Here is a 16,322-nt window from a genome sequence, read left to right as displayed (position 1 = left end):
TCCTACTATGGGAGTTAATGGGGGGCAAAATCTGTCTGTCAGCATTCTTCCAAGTATCTTTCTCTGAAAGAAATGTATACAAATAAGGAACAACTGGAAGGTGAGTAAATGATGCAAATTTAATTAATGTTTCGTTTATCAGCTGACAAAAAAATCACTCATACGATATTGTTCCTCTGTGCTGTTTTCAATATAGTTTAACTATTTTTTTTTATTTAGAATGATTTTTAAAACATTATTATTATTACAGTTATCTTTTATATCTATAAAGTAAACAGGCGCTTTTCTTATGTACAGTCCTATGAGTGCCTGCCTAAAAATAGCAAGACCAAGAGAACAAGAGATAATTATACCAGTTGTTTTAGCGCCACTCTTCTCTGCAGCCTTCTCTCTTACTGTGTCCACACATTGTTATTACGGGTCACCGCCGCGATGATTTGATAATTACAACAGCATCAACACGACCGCGACTGTCCGCGTGTAAGCGTGTACGTGTCATCGGATACATAATTCATCCTTTTGAAGAGTGCGGTCCTTCAGAAATCTGCACCAGTGGCTGTTATGCAAATGACAAGTCATATAAATGTCGGTAATGTCTGAATACGAGCAGGAGCGCATAAACACGCCAGCGTTTACAGCAGTCAGACCATCACAGTCTCTTTCAGACAGAAGAGGACGCGGCGGGGGGTGATTTTAATGGCCGAGGGGTATTTGGTGCCGGTATTAATTGCCGGTCTGTACTTTGGCTTCATTCTCCCACTGCTGTTGACTGATTCGAAAATTGCTTCCAGTTGAAAAAACTGGATTCCATCTCTGTTTGACGCTCTCTTTGTTTCCCGCTCGCTCGTGAAACACGCACTCGGCTCGTCCGCCGCCAGAAATTCCACATTTTCCTTGGATACGTTTATTTTTATTTTCTTGGTTGTCTTGTAACTCGTACTGTACACGCGTTTGATTCTGGGTGACTCTTACAAAGCCAAAAAGGATCTATTTTGGATTTTGGTTTGGAGTAAATTCATTTTTTCATTATAGTTATTATAATGATATTAGTCGGCCGGGATTTAAGACTCGCTCTTGTGAGTCTTAAAACGAGACCAATATGTCTCTCTCTATTCTGGCACGCTCAGTCTTTCTTTTTGACTCTCTCTCTACTGTCTTTCTTTCTGTAATTTATTAACATTTCTTTAGTCGGATACAGTTCAGAATGGATTTTTAGGAATAAATAAACAATAATATATAAAAGAATTTAAGATAAAAAGTGACAATTAAGAAAATCTTTCATAAGAATTCGAATTAAAAAAATGAATGTAAAAAAATGCAAAATTTACCTAAAGACATAAAATAAGTTTACAGTGTTAAATCGATTTGCTTCGGATTTCTGATGCTCTTTTTCCATGCTGTATCTCCTCCAGTTATCTCTGATAGACCTCCACCAATAGTCCGTCAGGGTCCCACCAACCAGACCGTGGCCGTGGATGGGACGGTGGTCCTGGGATGCCAGGCCACGGGTACCCCGACTCCCACCATCTTGTGGAGGAAGGACGGAGTCCTGGTGTCCACCCACGACTCTCGACTCAAACAGCAGGACACCGGAGCGCTTCAGATCCGTTACGTTAAGGTACGGTGGCTCAGAGGGGTCAGTCCCTCCTCTCTGACATCTACACATCTATCAACAGACTAACATACAGTAACAGGGGACGTGACTCCGGTTCATGAGAACATTTTTCCTCGTTGAATTTATAGCTTGACAACTCCACTCTGAACCCTCCATGTATTAAAAACCTGAGCATGTGGAGGTTTGTGCGCAGTGCGGACTGATTCTCGTAAAGCGCAGTTTTTCTTGTTGGATTTTCCTTAGAAACACATTTTTATAGTTTTCCACGCACCGCACCGTATGTTTATTTACGGGGGAATTGAGAGCGTTGAGCTGCTGAAGTCAAAGTCTGTTCGTTTATTCATATTTTATTCACAGAGATTTGTTGTATGCGGTTAGCTGCTGCTCGGCACGGCTGTTTCTTTCTGAGCTCAAGTTTGTAGATGTCTTTTTGAGCCTGGAGTTTTATCACCTCTAATATCTAAAACGGCACTTCGAGTTTTTACAGACTGCATCGTAAATCACAGCTCGCCTTCAAATATTGTTTAGAGTTTTGGACTGTTTCTGCAAACTTGCAAATGTTAGCTGCCAGTTTGAATAGGTTTTCTCAAAGGTCCACATCGGTGTATACAGCCCACGAGATAAATGCGAGAAAAACGTGTTTTTATGATGCATTTTACTGCCGTTGTCAAAGGCAACTGCTTCGTAATAAAACCGCATTACGATATCGCATAGAAGCGGCTCCAACCGCACAGAGAAATGCCAGTTTTCTGCATATTTAAAGAGCTTGTTTGTTGGACATGATAGGAATGCATTCAGTGTAATGGAATATAAATCAATGCACACATATATAAATAATATTAAAGAAGAGTTTGGTTCCAAAACGCTAGAAATCCATTTTGATCAATTTGAGTTAAAATGTGTTTTCTTTACAAAGAAAGTGGCAAGATCCACTATTTTCTGTTTCAAAGTTTCACATAGCATCTTTAGGTTTAGTTACATAAACAATTCAAATCCAGATTTTGATTTTATAAGATTTATTAAAAAAACGGATAATTTTTTCCCCCAAAATGCAATAAATGCATTGAATCAATATAAACCTTATTTTTCATATTGAAATACTCAACAAAGTGAGTTGATCGACATAAAACAGTATCTGAACTCAATACAATACTAATCTTACATACAGGCACTATATGTAATGCTTTAATGCTATAAATTAGCGCCTCATCTTCTTAATCTCCTCACTTAAATGATTCGATTTCGATTGTTTATGTTTCTTCCCCACCGCAGAAACCAGCACAGGATCATCTATGCCGTCAAAATGATTCATTTTTGTTTGTTTGTTGATCACAAAGTACAAATGGCGGCGCCATTACTGTTGACAATGCGAGGAATGGTTTGCTGTGATTGGTTGAGCGATTATATCGCATTCTCCAGAGAAGTGAGACTGGCGTTTATTGCGGTTTGGAAAGAAAGGGAGAAAATAACACTGCGGATATCGCATTTTGCGTCAAATTAAAAAGTGAATTTTCAATACCGACCTTATAGAATACTGATTTTGCCATTTATCGTGTTTGGTAACCAAACACTTATACAATATTTTCACCAAACCCTTAATTCATGAGCACTAAAATCCACAATAATTGTACAACAGCAAATCCTTTGTTTTCCGCGTGCGCGCGCTTTTGTGCCCATGTGAGTGCATGTGTGTGTAGTACATCATTGTGCATGCTTTCCTTTCATCCATCCCATCACCAAAACATCATCACACATGCGGACAAACGGCCAGTGTTCAGAGAGCTGTCAGTCAGCCTGCAGGTTTTGATGTGAGAACACACACTCCTGCTTCTCCCCCCAACAGTGCCGAGCTTCACACACACTGAGCGAACGCAAGAGAGGGGGTGATAGTAGAGTGTTCCCTGTCACAGCACACACACACGAATGCCCGGGTTCCCCCGTCGTAGGGGTCAAAGGTCCTGCGGCGCCGCCTGTCAGAATGCGACTTTAATTAACGTGGACGTCTCACTTGAGGACACCTCGCTTTTTTAAAGAATGGAAGAGAGATAAAGCGCGATGGGGAGATGCGTCTCTATCTGTTGCGCTTCGGGCGGTCGGCATTAATGAACGTGTCATTAGAGGAGCACACACGCGGCGGCTTAAGATAGACCGTCTATTTCTGACAGCTTTCATACCGCCTGCGTACGCTGAACGACAGATCGGCTGAAGGGGTCTTAAATGTTTCCGTTTGCTTTGTTTGAGATGTGTATAGGGTATTCGGCCACGATAGGATTGCCTACACGATTAGCTTGTGTTGGCTCACGTTTTTTTACACCGTAAAATGATAAAACTCTGGTTCACTAGTACTTCAATATCACAAAATTGACGTGCATAATGTTGTATTTCTCACATTAATTTAAAGGTCAAGTTTTTTCTCTTTATATTAAAATGTAGTCTTATCGCTGCTTAGCATAGCAGTAGTTAAGTAGGTTGATTTACATAAAAATTTAACATTTGTTTGCGCATCCCGTCCATCACGGCAACACCTCCGTGTTAAATAAGTATATTGTTCGCATCATCCTTGATATGAATGCCAAAGAATCGCCATTAATAAAGATGTGTTACCGCATACATTTGCATTTATAGAGGTTTGTATCTTACAGCTTGGAGACACGGGCGTGTACACCTGCACCGCATCCACCCCCAGCGGAGAGGCGTCGTGGAAGGCTTACCTGGAGGTGCAAGGTACGTCGCCGAGATGAAAGACAGTAGAGATGAAGTCGCTGAGAAACAGAAGACAGGAAATTAAGTTTAAAATCGAGTTTGAAATGAAACCCGCAGCATCCTGTAATTGGTTTCATTGTTCCTTAATGCAAATTCGAGTCGGCTGTGTAGCGTGTAAAGGAGTTATTCTTGGCGTAGTCGTAACATGCTCGTGTTTCTTCGTTTTAGAGTTCGGCGCTCCGGTTCAACCCGGCAGACCCACGGATCCGAATCTGATTCCCAGCGCTCCGTCCAAACCCGAGGTCACGGATGTCAGTCGCACATCTGTGTCTTTATCCTGGAAGCCCAACCTCAATGCCGGGGCCACGCCCACCTCATATGTCATAGAGGCCTTCAGGTGACATCACACACAGGGTTTCAAAAACGTTATATATTTATATTATATTAAACCAGTAACTTGCTTTGTCAATATATTTAGATATTTAGTATTTAACCTTTCTAATAATTGTATTTAAAATAATATATAATATTACTTTAAATGTATAAATTGTTTTTTGGCCAGGTCATCATTTTCTTATTTTTCCTGCTTGGTTTGGTTTCACAAGCATGCATTTCGCCAAACAATATTAAATACTTTTGACAGCATAATTATTTTCTATAAATATTCCATTCATCCGCTGTGGTATGTCATAAATAATCATACCCTCGTTCCTGGTTTCCTGTAAGCCCCGTGTTCTGCGGTAACCCCGTTGTTTTGAGAAATGTTTGTAATTATGTTATTCGGTGAAGTTTGGGCCGCTGTAATTTGCTGGATAAATACTCACGTTTGATTTGTGTGGTGTGGACGGCAGCCACGCGGCGGGCAGCAGCTGGCAGACCCTCGCCGATCACGTGAAAACAGAGAGTTTCGTCCTCAAGGGTCTGAAGCCGAGCGCCGTCTACTTGTTTCTGGTGAGAGCCGCTAATGCGTACGGCCTGAGCGACCCCAGTCCTATCAGCGATGCTGTCAAAACGCAAGGTCAGTTCACCTTTGACCTCACGTGTCACGTTTATGCACTACACACTGAGAGCTAAAAAACCTTCGCAAGCTTGTCATGGTTTCTGAGGTGTGCGTGGGATGTTTTCTGTGTATGTGAGCAGATGTTCCACCGACGAGTCAAGGAGTCGAACATGGGCAGATCCAGAGAGAATTAGGAGATGTTGTCATACACCTCCACAATCCCACAATCCTCTCCTCATCTTCCGTCAGAGTCCAGTGGACCGTGAGTTCTGCCGTGTTTCTTATCAACTTTAAGAGAGTCGGGTTGTAGATTTGAAACCCATAAAGCTAACCTCGCAGATGATTCACCTCAGATTACTCCCGGGGAACTGTTTGAGTTATAAATATACTTTTGATGATAAAGGACAAATAAATGACATGATGTCAGATAACGCCGATTTATGTTTCCAAGGAGTGCTCCTGAACTGGTTTTTATCATCTAACAAAGCAGTGTTGAATGTTTTTTTTATTTGCTCAGATGTAAATGATGATTGATCTGACCTTCTGTTTGATGTTCTTCTCCCGCACACGAGCAGAACCATTTCTCAGCGTGCCTCGCTTTAACATTTGGGGCCGCTCTCGCTTTAATACACGTTTAATCAAAGACAGCTGATACGGCATCTGCTTTTATAGGGGCGGATCAAGAAATTATTAAAAACTTTACAAGCGCGTGCGCTTCACGTTCAATCGCTGCCCTATGGGACCATCCCGAAGATCAGAAGACCTCCGATATAAAATTTGCATGGCGTAGGAGGTTGAAAGAAGCCCAGACGTGATGGATATTTATATATTTTTTTATTTATTCAGCAACATATAGCTGGTTATAGGGTGTATTAAATATTTTCCTATATTCAGATGAACAATAATGCATTACAGACTTATAATACAAATAATAATACACGGTTCAGATATACAACCATAACAAAGTGTAGTCCAAACACAAGAATCGAATACTCCCATTGTTCGCCTTCTCTGAATCCCGGAGCATGCTGGGTAATGCTAATCGCTAGCAGGCATGATGATATCATGCGTGCGGTCAGCACACATCACTTCGTCTCAGAGCCGGGGACAAAACAATAAAGTTTAGCAAAAGCATCTTAACAGATGTATTTACAAGTGTGGTGTGCAAAAAAGCTTTTAAAAAATTTGAAAGAGAAAAAACATCTTGTGCAAGTTATTCTGCATCTTCTCTCTCAGGTCGAGCAGCAGTCGCAGTATATTCAGGGGTATAAGGTGATGTACCGGCCGTCCCCGGACGCAGCTCAGCAGTGGGTGGAATGGGCCGTGTTTGAGGTTCGAACCCCGGGGGAGAACAGCGCAGTCGTCACCCAGCTCAAGAAGGGCGTGACCTACGAGTTCAAAGTACGACCTTTCTTCAACGAGTTTCAAGGCACCGACAGCGATGTCAAAGTGGCCAAGACCCTGGAGGAAGGTGAGAAGAGCTTTCCGCCCATCTGCCGCTTTTCAGTTTCTCTCACGTCCCACATTTCCTCACTCGCTCACCTACGGCGCAACACAAACGAATTGACTATTATACGAATGTGCACACAAAGGCAGATCGACTGAAGCTGTGCGTCTCGATGCTCAAAGTGTTCAATTTTGGTTCAGGTCACATACGTCTGGCGTGTATGAGTGTATTTCTTCCCACTAAATCTGCATTCTGCCGCTCTTGTTTGCATTAGCATGCGGTCTGCGGCCCTCGAGGCAGCCAAAAAAACGAAAGCCAAGCGACCAACAAGAAGCCAGAAAGAAAGCTTAAACAACTGCTGTGCTAATTGTTCTGAGGGTGTGGCCGTCTGTGGCAGCAGGGATCTGGTCTGCTCCCAGAATTCCCTGCGCCCGTGCCCGTGCGTGCCAGCTTTTGTTGTTAAACAAACAAACAAACGAAACGCAGATAGTCAGCTACGGCAAAGGAAACGCAGACGTCTCGCTCCGAGGTTTCGTTTTAGTATTAAGTGGATAATGGTGATGTAAAGCGAATTACGGTGTCAGCTTTCTGTTCACCCTGAGCTATGGCAGCAGATTCGTCCCGCTGGCAGCTGGCACTTAGAACTGGGAATCATGTAGCTTGGCAGTCCGCTCTCATTATTTAAGTGCACTAATAATAACGCAGAGAGTTGAGCTATTAAATCAAGTGCTTACATTTGTTATTATTGAGAACACACACGTGCTTTTGCGCGGACACACACACGATCACAGACAGACACACAGCAGTCATGCATATACACTGTATTTACAAGTATCCTTATACACGTATACAACTACACATATTTACAGTATTATTTGCTGTACTGTCTGTACATCATTTGCATATTACAGTGTGTGTAAATGTGCACACACACTCACACACACACACTGTAAGATAAATGTGCAATGTTCATATTGTAAGGTGTGCATGTGACACGTTTCTCCGTCTCTTATCGCAGCGCCCAGCGCCGCTCCCCGGGGAGTCACCTTAACAGGAAGTGGAGACAACGGCACAGCTATCCTGGTATCCTGGCAACCGCCCCCAGAGGAGGAGCAGAACGGCATGGTGCAGGAATATAAGGTACGTACAGCAGGAAATAGACAAAGAAACAGAGATTGTGTGAGGGAAGGAAATAGAAAATTATATTCACACCCCATCGATTCACTCCATTTATTTATTTGACTGTGAGCTGGAGAAACTAACGAAACGTGTTTGATGGATGATGCTTTGATTTTCTCGGGTGGAAATTGAGAGCTTGTGAAATGCTGCCATCTAGTGGTCGGTAGAAGGAACAATTCAATTCCTGGCCTTGCAGTGTACCACATGTTCCCTTATAAACATGTTTTCATTAACGCGTTCTTAAATAAAACATTTTAAACACTTGCTTTTGATTGACATTTTGTAATTGTAATCTTACATAATCGTGCAGACTAGCAAATACAATATTTCCCAGCAGCCTCTATCATCCTACATGTCTGTATCATGTCTGAGCATGATAACACACTCGTCTCATGCAATATTCCTTTCATGCATATGAATTTTAATGGGTTTTCAACGTTTCGTCATTCGGTTCTCAGGCCTCATCTGACAGGAAGAGACACGGTTTGAGTTGTTATGTCCCGGTTAATTTTCAGGTAAATGTTTTAGGCACTGGAAGAGAAGGTGGTGAGTAATTTCACGCTTGTTAAATTGGGCGGAGGATAATTTCTCGCTAAACGTTTTCTTATTTTTTTGGCCCGTTGTGCCTCAGGAGAACTTCAAAACCGTCAGAACGTTCTGTCTGTTGCCTCACATTCCCCTTATACCCACAATGCACTTTTTTACGAGGCCTTTAGGGATGTCTGAATCTGATTAGTGTTTCCGAAGCCGAGAACGTCAGCATGGAAAAATATGTGAGACTTCATTCCATACAGCTCACCTCGAATCCGAGTTAAGCAGGCAGAAAGGAAGCTATATCACATTTCACCTCAGTGAAAAGCCCCCCGCCGGGCTTGCGATTGTGTTAGGCTGACGGTGTGTGATACGACCTCTGGACACACACACACACACATATAGATGCTCATTTTAAGAGTGTTGTGCGAGTAGAGTTTGTAGAGTAGAAGTAGACCAGAGATCAGTGTGCACAATGAAAACAAAGAAAGGTTTTCACATCAAGAGAAAGAAATGACCCCCGACTAAGAAAATTCTTTGACAAAAAAATTCGTAGTTTTGTCTAAATCTTAGCGCTAAATGATAGCGTGTGAAAATTAACTGTCTTGCTATCCCACCTTTAACATATTTATAGTTTAGATTTATAGTATAAAAAAGTTTTCAAAGACTTAAATTGTTGGCTTAAAGGGAAGATGTTCCAAACCTGTCAATGTTTTTTTTCTGTCGGACACAAAAGAAGATATTTTGAAGAATGTGGGAAATCCATCAGTTCTGGGTCACCATGGCCTACCATAGTAGTTTTTCTTTCTACTATGATTGTCAATGGTGCCCCAGAACAGTTTGGTTACAAACATTCTTCCGAATATCTTCCTTTGTGTTTACCACAATAAGAAAGTTTATAAAGGTTTGGGAAAAATGAGGAAATGATGAAAACGTTATTTATTTTCGGACGAACTTTACATGTAAATTGACTTGAGTTATTTAAAGCCAAGCAAAGGTAGCTAGTTTGTCTGCAATTTAGGAAATAAAATAGGATCTTTTATTTTTTTTGAAACTCCCTATACTGTTCAAGGAGTTTTACTTTATTTATTTACTTTAATATTGTTCTACAAAGTTTAAAATATAATAATAAGAAAAACAAATAAGTTGACGCCAACTGTGTTACTTAAAAAGTTTGATATGAAGTGCTATACTTGTGTCCCATCATTTCTTTTCCTTCTCAGATCTGGTGTCTTGGAAACGAAAGCCGCTATCATATTAACCGCACGGTGGACGGTTCTACCTTCTCGGTTTTGATTCCGGGTCTGGTGGTCGGTGTGCCGTACAGGCTGGAGGTGGCAGCCAGCACCGGGGCCGGTCCGGGGGTAAAGAGCGATGCTAACGTCTTCCAACTGGGTGAGTCGGATAACTTATTCCACAGTCGTAACTTGTCTTGCGGTTGGCTTCTGAAAAGTGTATAATTAACAAAAACGGCCTTATTACAATCCTAGATGTTAAGTGTAGATTACTTTTGTGCAGCAAAGCCTTTAATTCCTTGAAAAGTTTCTACGTAAACTCGCCGGCTTTAACTTGTCGAGGCTCAACTCGTGTTTGGAAGCGATTTATAGAGATGATTTTGACAGAACTTACTTGGTGTCGTGCCATTGGATCCATGTGAACAATAGGTTGGATATATAAATCTGTTTTAAATAAGATGCCAATCATATGTGCGGTCTAAGATTAGTTTAAAGATTAAAGAGATGTATACAAAGTCAAAAATAAAAGAGTACCACTTAAAATAATAAAATTAAAAACTGTGTAAACCGTTCAAAATGTAAACAATGATGAAAAAGGAAGTCAAATTAGTCAATGGAGTAAAAAGGAATATATCATATTTGACCTGTTTTTAGTGTTCAACCCACTCTGGACTTGAAAAGCAGTGCATTATGGGTAACGTGTTTACTTTTGCCAGTCGGAAGATACACAAAAGCGTTGGGAAACAAGGGTTTGAGCTTTAACCTCACACACATATCCGCAACGAAGATCGTGAAGCAGTCCGCTTCTTCCCTTAGTCAAGTGCTGCGTGGGTTGAACTTAAATCGCGTTGTCTGATGTGCCTCCATTCAGCCGGTTCCCCCGCTGAGCCTTACATCAGGACAGAAAGACATGCCGGAAACCCAAGATGCTGGCCTCAAAAGCATCTGTCACACCGTGGGCTTTCTCGCATCTCTGCAGCCCACGCACCTGTCCTGCCCTGGCCGCTCAGAGGAGTTTTAGTCACAACCGTGCAACACAGAAACAGGAAGTACGGATGAAACTCAATAAAGGAGTGAGATATACAAGAAGGTGTAGGAGAGCAATTCGGCTTTGCCCCGAGCAGGAGAAGAAACAAAACAAAATATAGTCTGAGAAGATGAAACAGAAAGAGGAGGCGAAGAGAAAAGAAACAGTCAACAGAATAACATTTATTTTTGGATTCTCTTTAATGCGAAGAATAAGAGACGGAGGAGACGGATTTGCTGGTTGCTGTTCCATCTTCCTGTCATAAAATATAGAAACGCAGAGCTCGCTTTTCAATATTAACACCCCACGCGTAAGAAATCACTTTTGAATAGAAAAACAAAGACTGATTTGAGCTAAAAAATAAGTATAGAGAATATAATAAAATGTTTATTTTGACAAAATCTCATTCACTCCTTTTCAGATTCATCGGGCCGATTAGTTCCGCCTCTGGACGTGGAGAACACCATCTCCCAGCAGATCTCGGATGTGGTGCGTCAGCCAGCGTTCATCGCGGGCATCGGCGCCGCCTGCTGGATCATTCTCATGGTGTTCAGCATCTGGTTGTACCGTCACCGTAAGAAGAGGAACGGACTGAGCAGCAGCTACGCCGGAATCCGTAAAGGTCAGTTCACACTGAGGTCAAAGTTTAAAGTCACCGCTCACCCAAAAGTGAAAATTCCGTCATCAGAGTTCTTTCTTCCTTCCGCAGAACACAAAAGAAGATATTTTGAAAAATGTTGTTGACCGAACAACGATGGTGGCCATTCACTTGCATTGGTTTTGTGTCCGTACAATCGAAGTCATGGCTGCCATCGCTGTTCGGTTATCGTCATTATTCAAAATACCTTTTTATGGGGTTTGAAATAGGGTGAGTAAACGATGACAGATTTTTCATTTCTGGGCGAACTATCCCTTTAAATCAGTAGAAATAATTTCCGTATAATGATTTTCAAGCACATCAGATATGACATGAGGAGCGGGTTAGTCACTCCAACCTGATAATTATGAGTCTGAGTTGTTATTAAGTGGGCGTGGCCTATCCTTCATACCTGGGTGGGTGGGGTAATGTAGTACTGTAATAAAAGAAAATGTGTCATAACTATTTATGCTTTCTTCAGTCATTGTTTTCTTTTTCAAGAAACTTTACAAATGATTCTCATCTTCTCACTGCCTTTCTGATGTAATGTTTGGCTTCGAGTTGTACAGCTGCTTATGTTTTGCGTCTTAATCTCAGGTTTAATCCCAGATGTCAAAGTCTTTTATTAGAGCTAATGTAAGAAAACGTACAGCACCGGGTTTTCGCACCCGTTTCTTAAATGAGATGAGTCTGATTTCTGCCCTCAGGGTCGCTTCTATACAACTCTTACGTTTCCATCTATCCAAAAGCTTTTGACCCCGATGAATCACAGCTGATCCCTGACAGTCTGAATGCGGGGCTACTTTTTCTTTACAATCCGTTTCTCATTCGCTTGATGAGTTGACAGGAAGAGAGATGCGAACAATAGCGGTTTTTCGGCGTGCGGTAGCTGCATGTCTCAAGGTCATAAAGCGAAAGGAATGTTTATTGGCAAGAATCTAAAGGAAGAGATCCAAGCCATTCATTAGCGTTAGCATTCATAGACTCCGAAGGCTGAGTCGCATTCAAGTTAATTGAACGTGTCGACCGCAAAGGAACAAAAAAGCAATAATGAATACGTCCACGTTTCAAGGTTGAGATCACCTGAAAGCGTTTACCAGAATGACTCGACAACAAAAAGATTGACATGACTGGCAGTCGTGTTTTTTGTAAATGCTGGCGCAACACGAAACGAACGGTTCTTTTGTTTTTAGTCGCTTATGATGTTTTGAATGCTAGAAAGCGTAGTTTACACAACATTAAACGACTGGCACGAGTGATATAACAGCGTTCGCAGAAGGCACGGCAAAAATAAAGGTTGTGTGTCGTGGACTGGTTGCGACTTGCTTGAGGTTACGTAAAGTAACAGAGACGCCATTAAAGAGATACCCAAAAATGAAAATTCTGTCATCAACACCTGACATATTTTGACCCCCTTTGACTACCATGGTAGGAAAAACATTTTTTTTATTTTTTGTTCTGTTGAACACAAAAGAAGACATTTTAAAGAATGCAGGACAGTGAACAGTTCTGGGACACTTTTGACTACCGTTGTATTTTTCCGTACTATGGTAGTCAATGGGGTCTGGTAATAAGCATTCTTCCAAATATCTTTCATCAGAACAAAGATATTGATACAGATTTTGAACAACTCCAAGGCGAGTAAAGGATGACAGATTTTTTCTTTTTTGGGTGAAGTGTCCCTTTAAGTGCATAATCTTGAAGTGTGTATAGTATATACAGAGATTCTGTGAGCCTTTCAATCATTTATTCACCAATGAAATTTTAGATTTAATAGATTTATCTTCTATTGAATCGAGCGTCAATCTACCTCACGATAAAATCATCAAAAACGCCGGCCAATCTGTTAGACTCATCTTTCCTCAAAGCACTGCCAAGAACCCAGACCAGGTCTGTCGATAAACATGGCATTTGGAAAAAAATACTGCTGACTGTTTTAAAGGTTGTCTTCCCGTAAATAGATGAAAATGAGGCGAAGACAGCAGATGTGAATTCTGATGGATCTGCGTAACAGCCATAAACCAAGCGTACGGACAGGAGATCTCTGCTTGAAGACTTTGATGTGTGTGATGGGATGTTTATTACGAATTCTGCCCTCACATCGCTTTAGATTGATTCAGCCTTTTATTCACCTGCTTATCGGCCCTTTGATCCACATGAAAGAAACTAGATTTCTGTCAAACGGAGGACATGTGTTAGAATACATTTTGAGTCGGTGTCAGTGAAGCCTCTTCATCTGTCTGTCTTATTGTGTGTCTCACATTTATTTAATTGTGTTTTAATGCATAGATATTTTCATGTAAGGAAACGATATCATAAAGAATTAATGTTGTGAGGAATAATAATGAATAGGAATCTAATAAAAAACTGATGAGATGTGTCTTTCTTTCTCTTTGCTGTCTCGTGTGGATGCAGTGCCCTCCTTCACCTTCACCCCTACAGGTAATCGCATCTCATATACCCAATGTCATTGACCCAGGGTGTCCGCGGGGTCTTAAAGGAACACTCCACTTTTTTTGGAAATAGTTAATAAGTTGAGTTTTACCGTTTTGTAATCTACTCAGCCGATCTCTGGGTCTGGCGATAACTATTTTAGCATAGATCATCAAATCCAATTAGACCAGTAGCATGGCGTTTCTATATTTTTCCTATTTAAATGTTGACTCTTCTGTACTTATATCGTGTGCTAAGACTGGCGACTAGCGAAAAGTTGGGTTTTTTTATATTATATCACGCAGCGCGTGTGGAAATAGGCTAACTTCTGTCATCATATACAACGTGACAAACTGCTTGCACAAGGAGCGTGATATCACTGCGCCTGCTTACTGCGGCCATGTTACGTTAGCAAACTTGCTTGATTATTACACCGGAATGGGAGTATAGTTCATAATCATATTGACCTTGAAAATCGCAACTTGTCATTTTCTGCTAGTTTTAGCACACAAGTGTCAAGTTTTAAATAGGAAAAATATCGAAATTATTTGGTCATTTTTGAACGCGATACTTGACTAATTGGATTTGATGATCTAGGCTAAGCTATGCTAAAAGTGCTATCGCCAGACCCGGAGATCAGCTGAGTAGATTCCAAAACGGCAAAACTCAACTTATTAACTCTTGGGGAGTTGGAGAATGAGCCTAAAAAAGTGGAGTGTTCCTATAAAAAGTATTAAAAGTTGATGAAAATATAGCACCTTGAAAAGTTGTAAACCATCTTTTCATCTTTGTCGAAAGAGGTCAAATGCTAAAGTTTAGCTAAATTTAATCAAGCATTTATGCGAATAGTGGGAGGTACATTTACATTGTTAAAAATCTTCGTTGACTAATGTGGAAATGAACGTTTCTGTGCAAATTGTTGGAGGGTAAAGAGTTGTATCCATGGCTGAGCGCCGTCTCGGGGAATAACCTTGAGGCGTACTGGTCTGTGTGTCGCAAAGTGTTTAGCGAAGTTTTTCTAATAAACCTTGCATTGGGTTAGACACTCAATTAATTCTCTGGTGCTTCGTTCCCACTCATCTGAATTATGTTGCATTAATACAGAGTTATCCTTAGTTGGGCTATCTTACTATCAGTAAAGTAAATGTAAGTTAATGTGTCGCCGATATAACATATTAAAACTTGAAGTGGCGATGAGCTCTTCAGATCTATGGAAAGGGTCTTAATAAAGGTCTTCAAAAGTATTACATTTAGCTCCATGATTCCTGTATATACCCTGGGGATTCCCACAATTCCTAGAGTCTGACACAACATCCTGTCCACGTTCTGTCCACTGTGTTTTATAGAATAAATTGTTCGTACTTCAAAAAAGCCATAAAGTACTTTACAAGTAGACACTGGAAAAACAACACTTCGTGTCACGCATTGCTACTTCCCGTTCCTCAACGGCCAGTTCAGTCCGGTTCACATTTGTTCAGCTTAACCCGAAACTAAACTGAACGACATCAGGGAAAGTGTGGCAGGATCTAAATACATCTCTCCACAAGAAAGGAAATCTAAATCCAGTTTGAGGTTGACACGGATAATCAGAGAGAAGTTTAGCCGCTCGCACGGACTGCCAGCATAAAAGTATATAGAGCGAGAATGCTCAGAAAGGAATAAAGAGCGCTGTTACAACCGACAGTTGATCAAAGCACCAGCGAGTACTCTAATAACTCAGACAGGATTGGTGGTGGTGACATCACGAGTCTTGTAGTGTGAGGATTGGATGTGAACTTATTTAAGGGAATGAATTGAGACCTTTTTAGTATTCGTGTTCGACTGATATCTTTCTTAAAACTGATTGATCAATTGTTTTATTCATCCTTGTGTCATTACTGTATGACCTTCATTCTTCTGCTGAACACAAAAGAAGATATTTTAAAGAGCGTTGGTAACCAAACAACACCGGTCCTCATTGACTTCCATTGTATGGACACAAGACCATTGACACATTTCTCAAAATATCTTCTTTTGTGCATGTTGTGAATGAAATAATGTTGAATAAATTATTTTGGGTGAACTATCCTTTCAACAGATAATGGCTCGTATGAAGTGGTACCGTATGTATTGTTTTTTTGCTGTTTTCTTACCTTTTCCTTTCTTTTCCTCCAGTGGCCTATCAGAGGGGAGGAGAGGCTGTCACCAGTGCAGGAAGGTAAGAAAAATACACAATGTCTGATTTTAAATCTTTAAAACATCGCCATGCTTAGCAGAACCCTACGATGTCCATGTGGAGGGTGTGTGCTGCAGTGTAACTGCATATTAGTGACACTAGGTGGCATGTTTGTCTTTGTAAAGTATGAGATGGAGCCTTTCAGAAGCCAGAAGAGACAAAGGCCATTTTATTTCTACCCTGTGGATGCAATTATTTTTCCCAACATATTTAAGCATTTGCCCTGAATATCTCCACATCCCAGTGGCGAGCGTTTGGTGGCACGCATGAGAATTGATGTCCCTGCATGCACATATGCAT

The 16,322-nt window shown here is 41.1% G+C and overlaps 1 protein-coding gene across 1 annotated transcript in view; it reads left to right on the top strand.

Annotated features, from left to right (window-relative positions):
• The window catches only part of robo1 (roundabout, axon guidance receptor, homolog 1 (Drosophila)), a 231,674-nt gene that overhangs the window by 200,267 nt on the left and 15,085 nt on the right, over positions 1–16,322 (top strand). Inside the window, exons 11-21 of the mRNA XM_056756264.1 lie at positions 1,413–1,618; positions 4,258–4,339; positions 4,547–4,715; positions 5,170–5,336; positions 5,459–5,580; positions 6,555–6,789; positions 7,784–7,905; positions 9,699–9,870; positions 11,159–11,359; positions 13,790–13,816; positions 15,962–16,004. Of these exons, the coding sequence (XP_056612242.1) occupies positions 1,413–1,618; positions 4,258–4,339; positions 4,547–4,715; positions 5,170–5,336; positions 5,459–5,580; positions 6,555–6,789; positions 7,784–7,905; positions 9,699–9,870; positions 11,159–11,359; positions 13,790–13,816; positions 15,962–16,004 (1,546 nt within the window). The remainder of the gene's footprint in view (positions 1–1,412; positions 1,619–4,257; positions 4,340–4,546; positions 4,716–5,169; positions 5,337–5,458; positions 5,581–6,554; positions 6,790–7,783; positions 7,906–9,698; positions 9,871–11,158; positions 11,360–13,789; positions 13,817–15,961; positions 16,005–16,322) is intronic.

This window comes from Triplophysa dalaica, chromosome 9 (assembly GCF_015846415.1).
Source record: "Triplophysa dalaica isolate WHDGS20190420 chromosome 9, ASM1584641v1, whole genome shotgun sequence".
NCBI classification, from domain to species: Eukaryota; Metazoa; Chordata; class Actinopteri; order Cypriniformes; family Nemacheilidae; genus Triplophysa; species Triplophysa dalaica.
Note: the sequence above shows the minus strand (reverse complement) of the source record. Positions and strands in the feature narration are given on the sequence as shown.